The sequence below is a fragment of the Mirounga leonina genome, unplaced genomic scaffold (assembly GCF_011800145.1).
Source record: "Mirounga leonina isolate KUSES-001 unplaced genomic scaffold, KU_Mleo_1.0 Mir_53, whole genome shotgun sequence".
Lineage (NCBI taxonomy): Eukaryota > Metazoa > Chordata > Mammalia > Carnivora > Phocidae > Mirounga > Mirounga leonina.
The window spans coordinates 45530914-45551938 of NW_023270807.1; the positions used below are offsets into that span (position 1 = coordinate 45530914).

Here is a 21025-nt window from a genome sequence, read left to right on the forward strand (position 1 = left end):
AACACTAGTTTTATAAACAGGACAGTGAAGGACTGTGATCCCTGACAAAATGAGAGCAAACAAGGTGACCCCTAGCAAATTAAACAGCAAATTTGTGAGCTAAAGCAGAGAAATCTACAGCATGGAATGTTTGTATTAGAAAAGAAGAAAGGTTTCAACCAGTAACTTAAGGTTCTCCTTTAAGAAACTAGAAAAGGAGGACCAAAGTAAGCAGAATAAAGTTGATTTTATTTAATTTAAATTATTCACGGTAATAGATGTTTTTATTTAAATTCAATTAGCCAACATATAGTACATCAGTCTCAGATGTAGTGTTCAACAATTTATCAGTTGTGTATAACACCCAGTGCTCATTACCTCATGCCCTCCTTAATGCCCATCACCCAATTACCCCACCCTCCCCACCCTACCCCCCCACCTACCCGCCCTCCAGCAACCCTGTTTCCTATAGTTAAGAGTCTCTCATGGTTTTTCTCCCTCTCTGATGACTTCCCATTCAGTTTTCCCTCCCTTCCCCTATGATCCTCTATGCTGTTTCCTATAAAGTTGATTTTTTAAAAAATGACAATAAAATACTATGAAATAAAATTAATAAGCCAGCTGGAGAGACACTGGGGAGAGAGACAGATGCCTGGCCAGCCTTCAGATAAGCTGCCAAATAAATGAGTCACCTTGATTTCTAGCCCCAGTACAGTCCCTAGATGACCAGAGCTACACATGATAACATGCAAGTCAAAGAACCACTGAGCTCAGCCATCCCTGATTTCGTGATCTACGGAGTCATGAACATTAAAATGGTTGTTTCAAGACACTAATCATGAGTTGACACACTTTTCCTTAAAGAATCAGACAGTAAATATTTTGGCTTGCAGGCCACCTGATCTCTATCTCAACTATCCCATTCAATTCTACTTAGCTGCTATTGTAGTATGAAAGCAGCCACTGCAGACAACATGTAAATGAAGTGCAAGCCTATGTTCCAATAAAACTTTATTTACAAAAACATGTGGCAGCTTGGATTTTGTCCACGGGCTGAACTTTGCCAATTCCTATATTAAATTTTAGAGTAGCTTGTTACACAACTTTCTTTGAGGGAAAATGGCAGGCAACTTTGAGAGACTGCCTTAGTGCAATTCCTCCCTGGTGTGAAGATGACCTCATGAAGTCCCTCTCCTGTGATACAACTAATGTTTAAACTCAACTTAAAACATCATGATTGGGGTGTACTGGTATTATGAGATTTATTCAATATTTGTTTACTTCACAGGCGCATGAGTTTACTCACCAATCAGTCCTTATCATAAACAAACAAGTTTACTGAATCTCAGAGAGTCTGTCTTTTTTAAGAGTGGCAGAGACCGTGTAAGTGTGGAATCCATAAAACATACTCTTGCCTCTGGTTATCTAGGTTAACTAAGTTTGTTACCATAATAAATTATAATAAAGAATTAGGAAACCTGAATAATTCCCTCATCCATTTTTTTAAATTCTCCACAGGAATATATAGTTAAGAAAACAAAAGGGTATAGCAAGTTCTAACTTTCCAAGTGGGAAAACAGTTCATCAAGACTCTTTCACTTTTAGGAAGGCAAATACAATGAAATACAGTATCTCTGATCTTTTCCATGAGCTGTCAACTGGTCAGCTATACTCTGAAAGTGTTCCCTTTCTGTTTTGGTTACCTAAAAACAGTTCAAAAATTAGATGGATGTACTGACAGCACATCAGAAAGTTATTATGAGGATTATTTAGAGGCATACTAAAACTTCACACTATTTTTCTGGTAATTTTAAAAAATATACATTAGAAATACTTACAAGGCTTTGTTCTCTGGTTATCGCATCACTTTAAAATTCTTAATATAGTAGTAACCATTACCTCGGCTTTAAGAGTCTACTAAAATGGAAGGACTATTTCTTCTAAAAAAAAAGTTAACTACTGAATACTTAATTAAAAAAAACCCATAATCATCAGACCTTTCTTACTGGAGTCCAAAATTTTTATTCATGGCACAGTGATCAATTCACTGTAATATTAAGAAAATAATAAACTGGTTTTCTATTTTTCCATGTGTAATTTCCTGAGGCCCCAGATGATAATGGTAAAACACTTACCTGCCCAGCTACCTTGATTAAACAACACCTAAGATGAGTAAGCACTCACCTGAATTCAACCACAATCTTCTTCTGGGGAAGACCAGAGAAAAGCTCACTTTTTAATCCATATTTTGAGCCATCGTTGATTACTTGTTGTAGTACTGTCTGAAAAGTAAAAGGCATGGAATTTAATGACAGGGAAAAAAATTACAATTTTCTTAATTACTTTGTTTGCACATTCTAATTTACAGAACTGAGAATTTCACAGCATTGTCAGCACCTACCACCTTCTGTTGCTAATGGTAGTCAGAACAGTAATGGCCACAACTAATATCTCTGGGGGCTCAGTGCCCTTCTTATACATCACATATATTCATTCATCCAGGAACCAATGATATAGATCTTTCACAGATAAAGAAACTGAATTTTAGAGAGGTTAAATAACTGCCAAAAGTCCCACAGCAAACAGTAACACCAAAACCAGAAGGAGCATCTAATATTTATTGAATGCGTACTATGTGCCGGGCACTGTTCTGAGCATCTCCTATGTATTAACTCATTTAACCCTCACAACAACCCTAGGAGGTAAGTATTATTTTTACAAATGAGGAAAGAGAAGCACAGAGAAGTTAAATAACTTAGCCACGGTCACACTATTAGGTCATGAAGCAAAACCTTTTTCACTCCATAGCTAATGTGTTAACTACTGCACGCTGCTGCTACTTTTGTAATACTAAGGATCACAAGAAATGGTAAGAAACAAATACAAAACTGTAATTCAAACGCCTACTGGCTACATAAGAAACAAGGAAACCTCACAGAAAGAACCGAAACATATTCCAGGTTCATTTTTAGAAATGTACACAGAACTATTATATGGTTCACAGAATTCATACTTCGTTTTTTGCTTATGGTGTGATGCATTTATTTATAAATGTATTTATTTTTTAGTGTAGGGGTTTGAATTTACTGTGATAGGCTATTTACTCTTGTATTGGTTTTGCTTCACAAACTGGATTCTGAGTCCTAAATACGTAGTTTACGATGTGAAGAATTTTACCATCACAAGAGTTGGTTAAAATGGTCACTTAATGGAAAAGGCACACAAAGCAGCAGGAGGGAGCAAAGCAATACTTTTAAGAATCATCTACAAAGTGCTAGGTTAAAGTCCAGATGCTTTTATGTTATCTTTAAGCCTCACAATCTTAAAAATGGACATTTCCCATTTAATAGATGCAAAAACTAAGGTTCAGGAACAGTATGTATTTGCACAAGGACACAGAAGAAATAGTATTTTCAAACATCAGCTTAGCTGGTCACTACTCTTCTCCTTGCAACCACCCTCCCTCCTTGGCTGTTACTGTATCACGCTCTACTGACTTTTGCTTCTCAGTTTCCTCTGCAGGCTCCTCTTCCACTGCCTGGATCCTGCTTGAATCCACAACCCTGATAATCAGGAGTGGCATGCACCACTGACTGAGCCAGCCAGGTGCCCCAGATACAGTCTTTATCTTTAGCCCAATTCAAGATTACCTCTTCACTCCTCAAGAAAGACTTATGTGTACCTTGCTTTACACTGGACTGCAACTTATACACGCCTCCATTATATCCTTCATCACATTATCATATCCACTACAGATTACACTGTGATATTATTTTTTATGCTTTTCTTTTAGATCATAAGCTCCTTGGGGGCAGAATCCATGCCACGTATCTTTAGATTTCAGTAATATAGTCCCTGGCAAATAATAAGCATAAAGCTTATTAAATTAGTGGGAACACAAAAGTTTTAAACTATAGAATGTCAGTCAGCTAGTAAAGTTGCTTGATATTCCAAAAGACAAATAAGCTAGAGGCCCATCTATTCATCAATAGGTACGTTAAATTGTAAGATGCTCTTATAAGGACTTCTAAGGAAGCTACTATACCTCTTTGTTCTTTGACCAATACTTGAAAAGTGTTTAATCATTCATTTCTTCCATGTGGTCAGCCACTTGGCACATGTGACTTGAATGCATCTATTGCCTTCTGGCATAAGCTCAGTTAGCAAAATAATGAGCAGAATCAGAGCCATTTAAATTAGTATCTCTTTTCCTCTTTTTCCCAAAGTTTTAATAGAGCATGCAAAGTTGAATTTGGCAAATAAAAAATACATGCGTACATATTAAATAAAAATGATGTTATCCATTGTGTACTTTTAAGGCACACCTAAAGAACAGGATTTTGTTTGCCTTTTTCCTTTTTAGTTAAACTCCTATTTTTTTTTCTCTCCTTAAATGAATTAACTATTATTCTAATTACTCTTCAAAAGTCATCTGTAAGCTACTGGTGGAAGCTTGGTACCAAAGTGACAGCTCTTCACAATGTATGAACTGGTCATGCCACCTTATAGCTTTGAAAAATTCATTATCTAGTTCCAATGATTTGGCAGTTCCTATTGTCTTTAATTTCACATTCTAGTCTCCTACGTTTGAGGACGATTTACATGATTATACTGCTGCAGTTAGTGATCCAAACTTAAGCTAACATTTAATCATTCCTGGTGCTGCCAGTGTTAATTCAATTGCAATGTGTGAACAGATACGTTTTATGCAAGGCTAAGTTTGTACATGTGTAAGCAATGACAAATTCATAATTTCCTGCTTGAAAAGTAAGTTTTGGACACAGGTCATTGGCTACATGTCCATCCTGATGACTTTAATATGTAAAAATATGTATTAATAATGGTCCCAAAGGGTTGAATTTTTTTCTTGATGTGATCTGAAAAATTCATTAGACATGCAAATGACCATTGTTTAAAGCCTGAAAATAATGGAGCCAGATGTAGAAGAATTTAGGTTTTGAGCAAACAAGAATTATCATTAAAAAACCGTAACTTATAACACAGGCACATTTAATACTCCTTTTTCTGACTATGGGTATTCACTAGTTTAGGATGTAAGTTTACTGTGACATTGAGCAGGGCTACTGTGAGCATTCTGTTTGTTCCTTTAATAAAAATCACACTAAGGGAGTGCGTGGGTGGCTCAGTCGTTAAGCGTCTGCCTTCGGCTCAGGTCATGATCCCAGGGTCCTGGGATTGAGCCCTGTGTTGGGCTCCCTGCTCCACGGGGAGCCTGCTTCTCCCTCTCCCACTCCCCTTGCTTGTGTTCCCTCTCTCTCTCTCTCTGTCAAATAAATAAATAAATAAATAAAGTCTTAAGAAAAAAAAAATCACACTAAGATCCAGACCCTCAAGGCTACAATAAAGGGAGGATTTCCAGGTGAGAAAGAGTAGCTGGACCTCAAAGCCCTAGAGCTTTTCTTTCTGTTGTCAACTGAGAAGGATTTGGGAATACTTTTAATAAGCAAGCTAGTGTGCATTCTTAGATCAGAGAAAATCTCATAGTTTGTCATTGTAATAATAAATCGTGAAAATTCGTGGCCATTGAAATTTTAAATTAAGTACACACATGCCTTGATATATAAGCCACATCTCCTTCAGTTAAGCTGGCTGTAAAGGCATAACAGCACATTTTCCCATCTCAGGGAAAATAAGAGGTAAAATACTGCTGCCTATGAAGTAGACTGGAGTTTGGTGGGCACTTGGGTGAGCTGCATTTCTGCTTCTATAAAAATTGAGACTGCCGGGGCACCTGGGTGGCTCAGTCGGTTAAGTGCCTGATTTCGGCTCAGGTCATGATCTCAGGGTTCTGGCATCGAGCCCCACGTTGGGCTCCCCACTCAGCGGGGAGTTTGCTTCTCCCTCTCCCTCTGCCCCTACTCCCACTCATGTGGGATATAAATTCCCACTCATGTGGGAATAAAATTTATATTTATTCATTATTTATTTGAGAGAGAGGGCACGTGTGCAGGAGCACAGGGAGGGGGAGGGGCAGAGAGAGAAGGAGAAGGAGAAGCAGGCTCTCCTGAGCGGGGAGCCCTATATGGGACTTGATCCCAGGACCCTGGGATCATGACCTGAGCCAAAGGCAGACGCTTAACTGACTGAGCCACCCAGGTGCCACAATAAATATTAAAAACAAAACAACATCAACAAAAAAACTAAGACCACAATCAGAAGAAAGAATACTAACTTAGAAATGGTAAATTAGACTCACTGGTTTACTAAATTAACATGAAATGTTATCAAGAGCCCAACAGATTGTAGAAACTTTTGAACAAGCTCAAAACAAATTTCCTTCTTGTCCTTGTGACTGATTTTGGTTAATTAATTTACCTTGAAGTAAGAAGGAAAAAAAGATAAAAGAAAAAAATTCAAGGATCTAGAGGCAAGCATGTTAATACTAACTCCCCTTTGGAAGACTTAAAGGGCAGATGGGCAAATGACTATAAACTGTATAATCTTGGTGAGAAATTATATTCGAAAAAAAAAATTTTTTTTTAAAGATTTTATTTTTTGACAGCGAGAGAAACAGTTCTCGAGACAGTGAGAGAGGGAACACAAGCGGGGGAGTCGGAGAGGGAGAAGCAGGATTCCTGTGAAGCAGGAATCCCGATGCGGGGCTTGATCCCAGGACTCTGGGATCATGACCTGAGCCGAAGGCAGACACTTAACAACTGAACCACCCAGGCGCCCCAGAAATTTTGGTTTTATAGTAATTTTCAATTCAAGACTGTAGCATTACTAAGCCTGACCAACTTAATACCAGTATATATTTCTTAAAAAAAAAAAAAAAACCCTAAAGCATGCATTATGATAAATTTTAAATTTCAATTGAGATGAAACTCTCAACAAAAGATCTCATACCACTGCCTATCCAGGATTACCTGTCCTCCACAATCTTACATGAGACCCAATTCCTTTATGTCATTTCCCCAACTCCTCCAGGCCATCCTGAGTTTTCTGATCTTTCTTATGCTTATTGTATCAATCCACTTTTTTGTTTTAATACTTGTTTTATTAAAAGAATAAGCTATTTTATGGTTTCTTCTGTATAAATCTCATGCTTCCAACAGATTACAGGCTATCAGAGAGCCAAAACCAGCAGTACTTTTTGTGTATTCAATACAGAGTCCATTAATTCATTCAATAATAGTTATCTTACACCTACTGCATGCCAGGCACTGTGCTAGGAAGTGGGGATCCAATAGCGAGAAAAACAGATGCTATAAGCCCTAATGGAAATTAGAGTTTAAAGGGCAAGAGGCACTAATCAAATAAAAAGAATGTAAAATAGTAACTATGATAATTTCTGCGAAGGAGAGATACCCACTGCTGGTAGAGCATATAAACGAAGGAGGCAGAAAGGCACAACCCAGGAAATATCAAGAACTGAAGGGTAAGCAGGAGTTAACTTGGGGTGGCTCTGCAGGAAGGGGAATCAGAATGTGTATGGTTTTGAGGCAAGAGGAGGCAAAGTTTAGGAACTGAGGGTAAATCACTGTAGCTAAATCAGAGTGAGTAAAGGTGCATAGCTGGAACATATCCCATTCTTACCTTTGTTAATAGTTCTCTGTTAATTTTGAAATTTATAGTCCCTCGACCAGTGCTGATTTCACTCACCACTCTATCACATTTTAGCTGAAAAGATAAAAAAAAAATCAAGTAAAATAAGTATAAAACAGGTGTAATGAGATTTGTCGTTCTAATACTATCAAATTGGAGTCCGAAGGCAGCAGGTGCTTCGTATCTCTTAGTCATTATATCTGGACATGGGCCTTAGCCAATCTGTTCAATTCTATCACTCCGACAAGTTTCCTTCTTTTCCAGCCTCGAACACTATTCTATATTCAGAATCTCTCCCTCTTTCCCATTCCCTCACTTCAAATTCTCTATCTAACATGGAAGGAAGCCAGCAGCACTTCACCTCCACCTTACGTGCCCTGACATGCAGTGAACTCTTTGATAGCTCACCCACCTTGCACAAGAGCCACAGGACAGGCCATTCTGCCGGGCCCACGCTGCAGCACTTGTACCCACAGATAAAATGGAAATCCTTTAAATACTTGGTCTTCAGTGAATATACCTTAAAATTTTAACCAACTAGATTTCTAAGCACCTGATATACCCATGAAACCTGAAGAGATACCTGTGGTCAATGACGAGTCACTAGTCTTTATTTTTGAGAACTCACAGGAGATGGGGGAAAGAGAGAGGCTAACTACTGTAATTAGAAAAATTCTACTCCTGGGGTACTTCCTAATAAAAATCTGGGTTGATTTTCTGATCAAATAAATATTTACTCAGCCAACAAATCTCTTTGATTATCCTCATTCTTTACACATCTTTTTCTATGATAGTGGCTTTCATTGTTCCAATCCTTCAGTGTGCCCAGAAGCCTGTGTGTCACATGTAATAATCTTACTTTAAAAACCCTGTTTTTTATGGTATTACACTAACAATTTAGATTTGGTCATTCTCTACAAACCTTTCAACTCCATTTTAGACACCAAACCCATCAGACAAATTAGAAATGAAAGAGGTTTATTAAATCATCTAGCTACTTCTCTGCAATCATGATTCCATTTACATCTAACCATTTTTCTCATATTTTAACGCTCATCTTCTCAGAAACTCATTTTAAAAATTGCAACCCACTGCTAATTTATCAAGCTTGTTCTCTTAAATTCAGCAGTCCATCCAGCTTCAATCTGTAAATTTAATTAACACATCAGTCCTCCTGTAAGTAGTTAATCAAAAAATTGAACAATGTCAGCTCAAGAGGAATGCCTTATAACTAATTTGAAAAATCATCTTAACCTTATAGCACATGGCTAAAATGAATTTAAATTGTATTTTCCAAGGTGCCTTGAACAACAACAACAAAAAAACCACTGTTAAATTCATTATTATGGGGCACCTGGGTGGCTCAGTCGTTAAGCGTCTGCCTTCGGCTCAGGTCATGATCCCAGAGTCCTGGGATAGAGCCCCGCATCAGGCTCTCCCCTCAGCGGGAAGCCCGCTTCTCCCTCTCCCACTCCCCCCTGCTTATGTTCCCTCTCTCGCTGTGTCTCTCTCTGTCAAAAAAAAAAAAAAAAAAAAATTCATTATTATGCCTGAGACAGCCTGCAGAGTTTTTTCTTCTTTAAAATATTAAGTTTGTTACAATGTCTAAAAAAAGGTAACAGTGCTGAAGTACCTTCTCTGCCAGTCTTGTGGCTTGAACTTGAACATCTGGTCTTGAATGGTCATTGCTGTTTTCCAATAGAGAATTCACACAGAGCTGAAAATCAGCTACTTCTCTAAAGACAGAAATTGAAAGAGGAAAAAGCTATTGTACCTTAAAAACATTACTAGTGTAACGACAACAAAAAAGACTAACCACTATGGGTTCTCCACATCGATACAATTTTATCAGAAGGAAAAGGTTTTGCTTTCAAAATATAAAGCAAAGAAATTAGAAATATCAACTCGTATTTATTTAGAACTTTATTTTATAAAGTTCTTCCTCTTCTATTACCTAATTGTAACTTTACAATATCTCTATGAGATAGGTAGTTCAAAGTGTAATAAAAAAAATTTTTTTTTTTAGTAATAAAAATTTTAATTGATGTACAAACATCTACATAATTACCCACCCTGGAACATCTTCTGACATTTAATAGGGAACTAGAGAATGAGGCTTTATGGGCAGAATATGTGGATTAAACCACTGTCTTGTCTAATCCATTGTCACTGACACAAAAGGACATATTTTAGAGGGGGTACAAATGACTTCATTCTTATCAATCTTGAAATTCAGGGATATGCCTAAAATATCCTGTGATATCTGTTTCACATCACATTAAACTTCCTAGTCAACAAAGACCATTAAGAGTTTTCTTGAGCCTTGGGGCACATGGGTGGCTCAGCCAGCTGGGTGTCCGACTCTTGATTTTGGTTCCGGTCATGATCTCAGTGTTCTGGGATTAAGCCCCATGTTGGCTCCATGCGAGCATGGAGCCTGCTTGGGATTCTCCTCTCCCTCTCCCTCTGTGCCCTCCCTCACCCCTGCCACCCCAACTGGTATGTTTTCTCTCAAAAATATCTATATATTAAAAAAAATAAAAAACTTTTCTTGAGCCTTACTACATTATCCACAGTCTAGTGTGGATTATGCTTAACAACTCAAACTCATCTACTGACATTTGAGCTGTAACTGCAGACCTACGTACATCTATTAATCAGTGTCTCTGTGATCTTGAATATTTTGCTTAACCTCTCCTGTACCTTAGTAAAACGGGGATGATAATGGTACCTAACTTCACAGTGTTGCTGAGAAATTAAGTCTTGGTTAAATAATACTAATCCTAGTTCTGATGTTAAATAAAAATGTTAAACAGTCCTGAGTCTTGAGCCCTGGGGACATGACAATTCAATTTTTACACAATTAATTTTTTAAAGATTAACTTTAATTGTGGAAATTTATGTAAGGTTTGAATGTATTTATTCTTACCAAAGGACTGATGGTTTAGCCCAGTACTTGTGCCAATAATGTGGGAAACTGAAGAAATTAGTTTAACAAAGTGAGAACAAGACACGAACACACTTTTAAAAAATTAAAAGTAGTAAGAGCAATAACAAAATTAATTGAAATTATATAGATTTGAATATACCAAAGATTAAATTTTTGACAAACAGCTAGGATACTTTATACGAGGTGCAAAATGACCATAAACCTACAGGATGGCTCTCAAACATCCAGGAAACACAAGGAGGTCACATGGTTTTCTATAGTTATCTGAAATTTTATTCTAAGACATGAATAATAAACGAATGCATTTCAATTAAAAAATTTTATCTTAACAGAATCACTAGTACTTCCAATTTGTTCAGTGGTAGAAGGACAAATAAAAATCACCCATTTAGTCTATTAACAATAATTAACACCAATTTATTAAACTAGGAGTATTTCAAACATGAATTCTGAAATTATATGAAGGGTTATTTGCCAGCAAGGAAGGCCCCCAAAAATAAATGCTTCAGGGAGATGGGGGTAGATCAACCAGACTTGACCTACTTCCCAGTTTTCTCTTTTGGGAGGTTTTAGTTACATATCTACAAGGAACTTTTGCTTTGTCTGTTTAAAGAGGTAATTGTTGAATGTAAATTATGTAAAAAGTCAGAACAAAGCAATCTAAATGTCCATCAAAAGAGGAGCATTAGAGTATTATTTAGCCATTGTTAAAAGCGCTATTTACCAAAAAAGAAAGATGCCAAGGGGAAAAGGGTTCAAAAATCATACATACAGTAGTTTTATAGCTATGTTTTTTTATTTATTATTATTTTTTTTTAGAGAGAGAGAGTGCGCACATGACCAGGGGGGAAGGGTGGAGGAGAGGGAGAAAGAGAATCACAAGCAGACTCCACACAGCCTGGAGCCCAACATGGGGCCTGATCTCAGGGTCCAGAGATCAGGACCTGAGCTGAAATCAAGAGTGGGACACTCAGCCGACTGAGACACCCAGGTGCCCCATAGCTATTTTTTAAAAGCTGTAAGACACAATCAAAGAGAAATATGAAAAGTACATCTACTTGCTAAACATATTAGGGATGTTTTTCCTTATTTTCTATATTTTCCTGAATTTCCTTAAGATTAGGTTTTGCTTTTGTGATAGAAAAATTAATTTAGCTATCAAAATAATCCATTGTGAAGAAGGAAAGTGGGTGGGGTACAGACGAAACACAACTGCTGTGTGCCAATGACAGTGAGTGATGGCACATAGGGGTTCCATAAACTATTCCATCTACTTTCATATTGTTTATTAGAAAAAAAAAGTTTAAAAAGCAATAGCTACTTTTCCACTACTTCTGAGGAGTTGTTGTGGTGTTAGAGTGAAAGCCACAGACTTGAGTATTACTGGCTGGTAACAAAGTCATTAATCCTGTCTACTATGTATGATCAGTATTAAACAGGAATTCCAGCATAGTTGATAATATAATCAAGAAAATTAGGAGGCCTGAATAAATTGATTCATAGGACATTAAATAAACCATATTAACAACAAAAAATTCTCCTGGCGCTTAACAGCATTTTAGAATAAAGTGAGAAATACAGAACAGTTAGGCTTTGTTTTTGTACTGTAAAGGATGTCTGAGTTTATTATGGCACAACAGTAGAGATTCTTTTTATTTTAAATCAATTTAATATGCAGAATTTTAGACTTGTAGCCTAGAAAAATTTTGAGATCCTCCCTAATATTTATTCTCTATAAGCCAAAAGTATAGTGAAGTATGGTATCATTAAAGTAGAACTGCCAAAGGAGCTCCAGGCAGGTAAAGAAAATCTTTTTCAAAAGATGGGCCAAGGGGCGCCTGGGTGGCTCAGTTGGTTAAGTGGCTGCCTTCAGCTCAGGTCATGATCCCAGGGTCCTGGGATTCAGCCCCACATTGGGCTCCCTGCTAAGTAGAGAGCCTGCTTTTTCCTCTCCCTCTGCCTATCTATGCTTTTCTCTGTCAAATAAAATCTGAAGAAAAAAGATGGGCCAAGAATGTTCAGCTTATTAAAGGCCTCTGAAATATAAAATAAAAGCAGACATTTTCATTATTATGCAAAATGTCACTTACAGATTTTATGAAACAGGTAACTGGCTTGGAATATTACATTAATTGATGTGTAATTATGAGATCCCCTTGGTCTGTGGTTGCCTTTGTTCTTAGAACTCAATGTAAAGTAGGTTGCAGCAGGCCACTTTAAAGATGCTTTCTTTCAACAAGGCCACATGTAGCATGTAGACTTTCTCTTCCTCTTCCATTTACCTCTTTGTCTATTCTGGGAACAATAATATTCATCCTACCCTCTCTTAAAATCCTGACAAAGTTAAGGAGACAAAATATTAGGACATAATGGTACTGATAATTATATCTTTCCAAAACTTGGGGCTTAAATGCCTACTATGTAGCTCATTTCTTGTCATTATTAATGGACTGACTGAGAGGGCGTTTTATCCAAGTACTGAAGTTTTTCTAGCCAAATGGTAAAGAAGTATCAAGGACCATCGTCACAAAGAGATACCTTCCTGTATCCAAGAAAGCAACTAAGGGTTATATGTAACCAATAGTTATCTATCACTAGCAGTCCTCAAATGGAATCAAACAAAAACCCCCAAACCACCAAAAAACCTAGCAGGTAAATATAGTACTATAGTATTCAAGCATCAGATAGGTGTATCATCTCTAAAATCCCTTCAAAAACCCTGAAATTCCAGTTGCAATCTTAGTCCTTTTATTTGCTGTCACAGAATTAAATTTTGACCTTGTTCCTAATTTTTCTTAAAGACTTTGCCATAATTGTCATTAACAGCATAAACATCAAACAACATAAGAGTACTAATTTAATGTGCCATATCAGAGTAGGTAAAACACAGATTTTAATTTCATTATTTAAGTGAATGGGAGTAATAGGTTACAATATATTTTATAGTTAATTTTAAGGTCTATTCTGTAAATTGAAGAACAACAATTTTTTGCATATTGACAAAGTCAGCAACATTTTAAGTTGTTACAAATACTTAACTCATTCCTGGAAATTGGAACTGCAGATATTGACTTGATCAAGTTTTCTGGTGGAAGATCCAACACTCTGGAAAGCTAAATAATAAACAAAACAGAGCAAGATTGTTAATAATCTGTACCAGATTCAGTGGAATACTACTCATCAATAAAAAGAATATTCAGATATTTAACTTAAATGAGCCTCAAATGCACTATGCTAAGTGACAAAAACCCAACTCAAAAGGCTATATAATGTATGATTTTCTTTACTTGACATTCTGGAAAACCCAACTATGAGAGAGAATCTTAAGCAGGCTCCAAGCTTGGTGTGGAGCTCCATTCGGGGCTCGATCTCATGACCCTGAGATCATGACCTGAGCCGAAACCAAGAGTCAGATGTCCAAGCAACTGAGCCACGCAGGTGCCCCACAGTATATGTTGATTTTTAAATTTAAATCTCAGAGTACAGTTTTTTGTTCTTTTGTTTTTTTTTAATTCTAGTCTTTGAGAACTACATTACTTAAAGCCCCTACAAAACAGTTATTTCCTTAGGCCATTTCCCTAGAAGTGGATAAACATTTCCAATGCATTTATAGAATAAAGGCTATAACAGTTCATGTTTATACTACAAAATGGTCTTGTCAATCTAGGTACACCAACAATACAGGTTCTATCATAATTTCTCTTAAAAAAAAAAAAAAAGGATTCAAATTTCCAGTTCCACTTTTACTAGCTATGAGTCACATATGAAAAATGGGGATTAACCCTGTTAAACTAGGGTTCTTATAAGGATTAAGAAAAATGTGTCACATGATGCTAATAATATTATCTTCTTCCTTTAAAAATTAAGATTTTATTTTGGACATAATGTCTCCCAAACTTACCATAACCACTAAGATTTTCTGCCTATCTTAAATATAACTAAAGTCTGCTGGAAAACAAAATGAAACTTAGTTACATTTTTAAAGCTTTTTAGCTGACAAATAAGTTTTGAACTTCAGTAATAAAATGTTTACATTCAAATGAACAACACACAAAAAAATTCTGTTTCCAATATAAACTAAAAACTACTTAAAAGTTGCATATTTAGGTTAAACGCCTGCCTTTGGCTCAGGTCATGATCCCTGGGTTCCTGCTCGGCAGGGGAGTCTGCTTCTCCCTCTCCCTCTGCCACCCCTCCCCCCCTTCGCCCCCTTAATCTCAAATAAATAAAATCTTTAAGAGAATTGCTTATTTCTTGGGGCGCCTGGGTGGCTCAGTCATTAAGTGTCTGCCTTCAGCTCAGGTCCCAGGGTCTTGGGATCGAGCCCCACATTGGGCTCCCTACTCAGCGGGAAAGCCTGCTTCTCTCTCTCCCACTCCCCCTGCTTGTGTTCCCTCTCTCACTGTGTCTCTCTCTGTCAAATAAGTAAATAAAATCTTTAAAAAATTGCTTATTTATTTTATTATAACTCATTTGCTCCAAAAAAGGCTCTGAGGGGAATTAACACATAAAAATAAAATGGAGGTGTAAAATCATACCAGAAAACCTAAGGTAAAGATAGTTACTGTGCTTTTTGGCAACCAAGGTACAAAAAGGAATCTATATATATAATACAGTGCTGCCTGGCAACGAACTTTTCCTAAAAGTAAATTCTAAGACGGAGATTATATTCACAAAGATTTAAATACCAAAATAGAAAATATCTTCAATAGTAGTTTTCCAAAGGCACAGAAACATTTTTATATAATGTAAATTAGAAAACCAAAATAAAGAGACTGAGACAAAAGGAGAAATGGAGAGTCACTGTTAACAATGAGCACAGAGTTTCAGCTTTACAAATGAAGAGTTCTGGATAGGGTTGGTAGTGATGGTTGCATAGCAATGTTAATGGACTTAATGCCATTGAACTGCACATTTAAAAATAGTTAAAATGGTAAATTTTATGTTGTATATATTTTCCCATAATTAAAAACAAAACAAATTAAAAAACCTAAAAAGACTCTGGGATTAAGTAGTGGAATGAAGGCTTCTTTACATAATCTCCCACCTCCCACCCATTATCAAATTAAAATGAAAGGGGTGGAAGAAAGAATGGAGAGGAGAAAGAAAGGAAGGTAGGTAATAAATAGGCAGATTGGTTGGTTCTCCAGCAACAAATATAGAGGATAGGCACAGTCCAAAGTCAGAAACTTCAAAAGGGATAGCCAAGGAGACAAACAGCAGCTTCTGAAGAGGAATGGAGCAGCCCTGTTTGGCAAGTCTCCTAACTTGAATTAACAATTCTCATCAATCCCCACGCTGGAGAGAAAAAAATGAATCCCATTATTTTTCTTCATCTATGACTGGAGGGAGATGCTACAGAGCTGTGGGAGAGAAGGAGTAAAACAGAGAAGTGAATTCCAGTACTTTTCACAAGTGAAAATTCTAGGGCAGCGCACTAAAGTTCTCTCCAATGGAAACACAACACTTTCCCCAATTAAATGGAGATCTTGATTTGGTTTTGTATGGGCAGGAAGAATCAGAGGAGGAGCTTTTATAGGAAGGTGAAAAAATACCAGAGCTAGCCAAGCAAAAATTTAATATGCCAGGTCAGAGTTCAGGAGTAATGTATACAGGTCACCAGAACCTACCAGAGAGACAGAAGAGTGGAAAAGCCCTAGAGTTTATGTTTTCGCAATCACAAAAGCAATGTGAGCCAAGAACAAATCTCACATGGAGAGTGAAGTCACACAATGCAGGAACAAACAGAAAGTGTGGGCAGAAAGGTCAAGCATGAGCAAGATGAAAAATAGGCAAAACGAGTAGGCAAACAAAGTGGGGGAGAGAGGAGAGGGAAGGACAGAAGATCAAAGAACTCGTCTAGAAAAATATAACCAAATGAGTACAAAGACATTCATCAAAAGTGCTTCAAGATTTGTGAATGCAGTAAGAACTGAAAGACAGAAAAAGAGATAAAAGGGAGTCTAAAAATTAAATAGACAAATTGATACATTTTTTATTATAGAATTAAGAAACACAAAGGAACATTCATAATTGAAAATGACACAGAGGCCTACGATAATCAGAGAACAAAGATTTTAAAAAACATAAATTGAAAGCAATCAGAGAAAGATAAATAAAATTGGGTACAAGATAATCCAACCTTAGGATAACTGGTGTCCCTAAAACAAAAAAGGAAGAGCAGGAAAGAAGCAAGCAGACAGGTAGATACAGTGGTTCTCCAGCAGCATATACCATAACGACTGAAGAGACTAAACTCAAACACTCTTCAAAAGTGATAGCCAAGGAAAGATGCAAAATGTTCTGAAGCAGAATGGGCAGTCTTGTGTAGCGCAGGGCTTCTTGGTCTCTCGTCAGAAGGTATAGAGACGAAGCAGCAAAACCCAGGAAAAATAAAAAGTATTCATAGATCTTGGCTCCCCCAAAAGCAAGGCCTGAGAAAAGAACTTTATGCAGGTAGTTTATTTGGGAGGTTATTCCTGGGGGCTTAAGTGACAGACTGAGAAGCGTGGGAAGGAAGGAGGAAAGTTAAGATTGTGCTGTCAAGGTTACTGCTATAGGCAATGGGGGCTTAACTGCCATGGTACCTTCTAAGAAGCACACACAAGGTCTACCAAAATGGTCTATTCAAAAATAGGAAGCAGGAGCTTCCATTCCCCATAGATTGACAGCTGTCTTTGAGGGTGTTAACTGCCTCATCTGAGCGGAGTATAGGCTGGAACCAGCAGGCTTTTAGACTAGATAAGGTGCTATTAGCAGTAAGTGATTGGAAGCACATGTGAAACTGGTCACACAAGTGGCAGCTAGAACCAGAAGTGTGACCAAGGTGATGGGAGGGCGTAATAGTCAATAAAAGGGAAAATTTCCCCGAAATAAGGAACCAAATTTAAATTGTGGTATATTGCTACAATGACACCCAACAGGAAAAGGAAAGAACTAGATCTCCATGCGTCATTATGGATATGTCTTTTTAAAAAAATTGAGGCTAAGAAACAAAAAACCCAAGTTGCAGAAGGATGATTACACTTTGACTACCACTTACATATATTTTATTAACTTGTAAAAGAATACTATTTAGGGATACAGTCATAGATAGTAAGTGACATGCACAGATAAAATAATACAAAACCTCACATGGGAGGAAAGAGTTTGCAGCCAGGGATGGGTACCTAGGAGATTTTAATAGTAATAGTTTATTTTTTAAGTGGGTGATGGATACATAATAACTATACTTTTCTCCATGATTGAATATTTTGTTAAGAAAAACTGAACCTACAGATCAAAATAAACTACTATGTCAGGAAAATATAATTTGGAACATTCTACACTGAGATACATCCTGCTTAAGTCATGAAATTTCAAAAATAAAGCACCCAATCAAGAAAACTCCAGGGATGAAATAAATGCACTTTACTTTGCAGCCATATTACCTAACCACAAAGATCACCATCTGGTTAAAGTAAATAATTTAGCAATGATATTATATAGGACTAGATTTTTCAAGTTGTAAACCGATATGTTTGTTTCACCTGCTCAACTGTTTTTTAATCTGAATTGCCAACATATGAAAATTAATAAATTTTAAAGTAACACTGGATCGTTGTATGCATTTGCATCTGTAGTATCCATATTTGGAAAATTCAAATCCAGAACTAAATAATCTGGTGTTACTGCCTTCTTTCTTTTTTTTTTTTTTTTTAAAGATTTTATTTATTTATTTGTGAGAGAGAGAATGCGAGAGAGCACATGAGAGGGGGGAGGGTCAGAGGGAGAAGCAGACTCCCCGCCGAGCAGGGAGCCCGCTGCGGGACTCGATCCAGGGACTCCAGGATCATGACCTGAGCCGAAGGCAGTCGCTTAACCAACTGAGCCACCCAGGCGCCCTGCCTTATTTCTAAAATGAAGATTTTTGATATTACTTCTAAACATGCATGTGAATTTTTTAAAAAAAATTTTAAAGAGGGAGAGCGCGCGCACATACACGGGGGGGAGGGGCAGAGGGAGAGAAGCTGAAGCCGACTCCCCGCTGAGCAGAGCGACCCATATGAGGCTGATCCCAGGACCCATGAGATCATGAACTGAGCCGAAACCAAGAGGTCGACACTTAATCAACTGAGTCACCCACGTGCCCCATAAACATGCTAATTTTCTAATGATTTAAACCTCCTTTTGATACTTCTAGGGTTAGTTTATCTGAGAAGTCAAAATTCCTTAAAAAAACACACAAGTTAGGGGCGCCTAGGTGGCTCAGTCCATTGAGCGTCTGCCTTCGGTTAGGGTCATGATCCCAGGGTCCTGGGATCGAGCCCTGCTACTGGCTCTCTGCTCGGCGGGGACCCTGCTTCTCCCTCTCCCTGTTGCTCTGACTACTTGTGATATCTCTCTCTCTTTGTCAAATAAATAAAATAAAATAAAAAATTACAAAAAAAAAAGTTTAAAAAAAGTACTATGAGCCCTTCTGAAAAATCTGCTTATAAAGAAATCCAGCCAATTAAGCCATACCTTAGGAACAGGACTGGTGGTAAGCATCTTACCCAATTCAATATAAAATGCATAGTAGGGGCGCCTGGGTGGCGCAGTCGGTTGCGTGTCTAAGTCCTTGAGTTTCAGCTCAGGTCATGATCTTATGGTCGCGGGCTCTCCGCTCAGCGGGGTGTCTGCTTGAGATTCTTTTCACTCTCCCTGTCCTCCCCACACCCTCCCCCTCTGTCGCTCTCTCTAAAAATAAATAAATCTCAGAAAAAAAAAATGCTTAGGAAACAAGTTGTGCAGATATGGTTAATAAACAGTGTTACACACTTTGAGAAAGGTACCCAAATTAGGAAATGTAGAGCAAAGTTACACCAACTACAAAAATGCCCTCACGTCTAATGGCAAGGGATGATACTATCTAAATTCGAAATATCAATTTTTTTAAAAGATTTTATTTATTTGAGAGAGTGAAAGCGCATGTGGGTGCAGTTGGGGGTGGTACAGAGGGAGAGGGTGAAGAAGACTCCCTGCTGAGCAGGGAGCCCAACATGAGGCCCATCCCAGTAATGAGGGAGCAGAAGGCTGCAACCTCCCCCCACCCCCAACTCCTGGGTGGGACACGCCATTCTTCCAGGAATCTCCCACCTATCTTAATGTTAATACCTTGCAAGGGGAAAACAACCTTAACGTGACAATGGCAAGGCCTCTGGTATCTTATAGGTTGGTACTCGTTAGCATGTGAAAGTTGTTTTGAAAACCTCCCTTTTTCCTTACTTCCCCCAACTCCTGAGTATAATCAGCCACTCCTCAAGACCCTCGTGCAGCAGCTCTTTCTGCCCACCAGTCCTGTCCCCATGGTTTAATAAAACCACCATTTTGCACCAAAGACATTTGAAGAATCTTTCTTGGTTTTTGGCTCTGGGCCTCACCCCACTAAACCTCACCTATATTCCAAAACTACATCACCAGGACCACGAGATCATGACCTAAGCCCAAGGCAGATGGCCTAACCAACTGAGCCACCCAGGCGCCCCTGAAATATCACAAGTTTTTAAAAAGACTTCAAATTGTAATGTTTTTCGAGGCGCCTGGGTGGCTCAGTCGATTAAGCGTCTGCCTTTGGCTCAGGTCATGATCCCAGGGTCCTGGGATTGAGGCCTGCATTGGGCTCCTTGCTCACTGGGGAGTCTGCTTCTCCCTCTCCTTCTGCCCCTCCCCCCGCTTGTGGGCTCTTCCTCACGCATGTGCGTGCGCTCGCTCTTTCACGCTCTCAAATAAGTAAAATCTTAAAAAAAATTTGTAATGTTTTTCAAAGTCTTATTTCATAGAGGACCATTTCAGAAATATAGCAATAATTTTTGAATTACATTTTAATTTCTTTAAACTCAAGCAAAACTTTAATATTTTTAATTTAAAACAGCATTTTGGTCATGGGGTACATGGATAATCAATACTAATATACATTTCGTAGCTGGACTTTTTTTTTTAAATGATTTTATTTGAGAGAGAAAAGGAGCAGAGGGGAGGGGCACAGGGAGAGGGAGAAGCCAACTCTCCACTGAGCAGGGAGCCCAACGCCGGGCTTAATCCCAGGACCCTGAGATCATGACCTGAGCCGAAAGCAGACACTTAGCTGGCTGAGCCACCCAGGCACCCCAGTAGTTGGACATTTGCTATCATAAAACTTAAAAACAAAAAACAAAAAAAAAACCCAACAAAACCACTTCAAAATAAAAACTCATTATGATATAGCCCAATTTTTGTAAAAAGGCATTATCTATCTAGTATTCCTTTTATTCTGCCTGTATATCAGCAAAGAAATATTATCTAAAATAAAGGTCAACCAATGTTAATAATGATTATTTATGGGGGAGTTGTTTTTTTTTTCTTTTACCTTTTTGTATTGTTTAATTCTTTACAGTGGCCAGTTATTTTTTCAAAAATGAGAAATATTTTTTCTTTACCAAAGCACAACTTTATAAAAGTAATGTTAAAAAGATTCCTATTAGAAATTAAGCCATATGATTCAGATATGTAGCTTTCTGGTTATCTAACTTC

The 21025-nt window shown here is 37.7% G+C and overlaps 1 protein-coding gene across 4 annotated transcripts in view; it reads right to left on the minus strand.

Annotated features, from left to right (window-relative positions):
* The window catches only part of RARS2 (arginyl-tRNA synthetase 2, mitochondrial), a 59380-nt gene that overhangs the window by 29840 nt on the left and 8515 nt on the right, over nucleotides 1-21025 (minus strand). For all 4 annotated transcript variants that reach the window (XM_034991334.1, XM_034991332.1, XM_034991335.1 and 1 more), the window contains exons 2-5: nucleotides 13535-13608; nucleotides 9179-9281; nucleotides 7537-7620; nucleotides 2164-2261 (exon numbers count right to left, since the gene is read on the minus strand). In XM_034991334.1, coding sequence (XP_034847225.1) covers nucleotides 2164-2261; nucleotides 7537-7620; nucleotides 9179-9281; nucleotides 13535-13608 — 359 coding nt within the window. The remainder of the gene's footprint in view (nucleotides 1-2163; nucleotides 2262-7536; nucleotides 7621-9178; nucleotides 9282-13534; nucleotides 13609-21025) is intronic.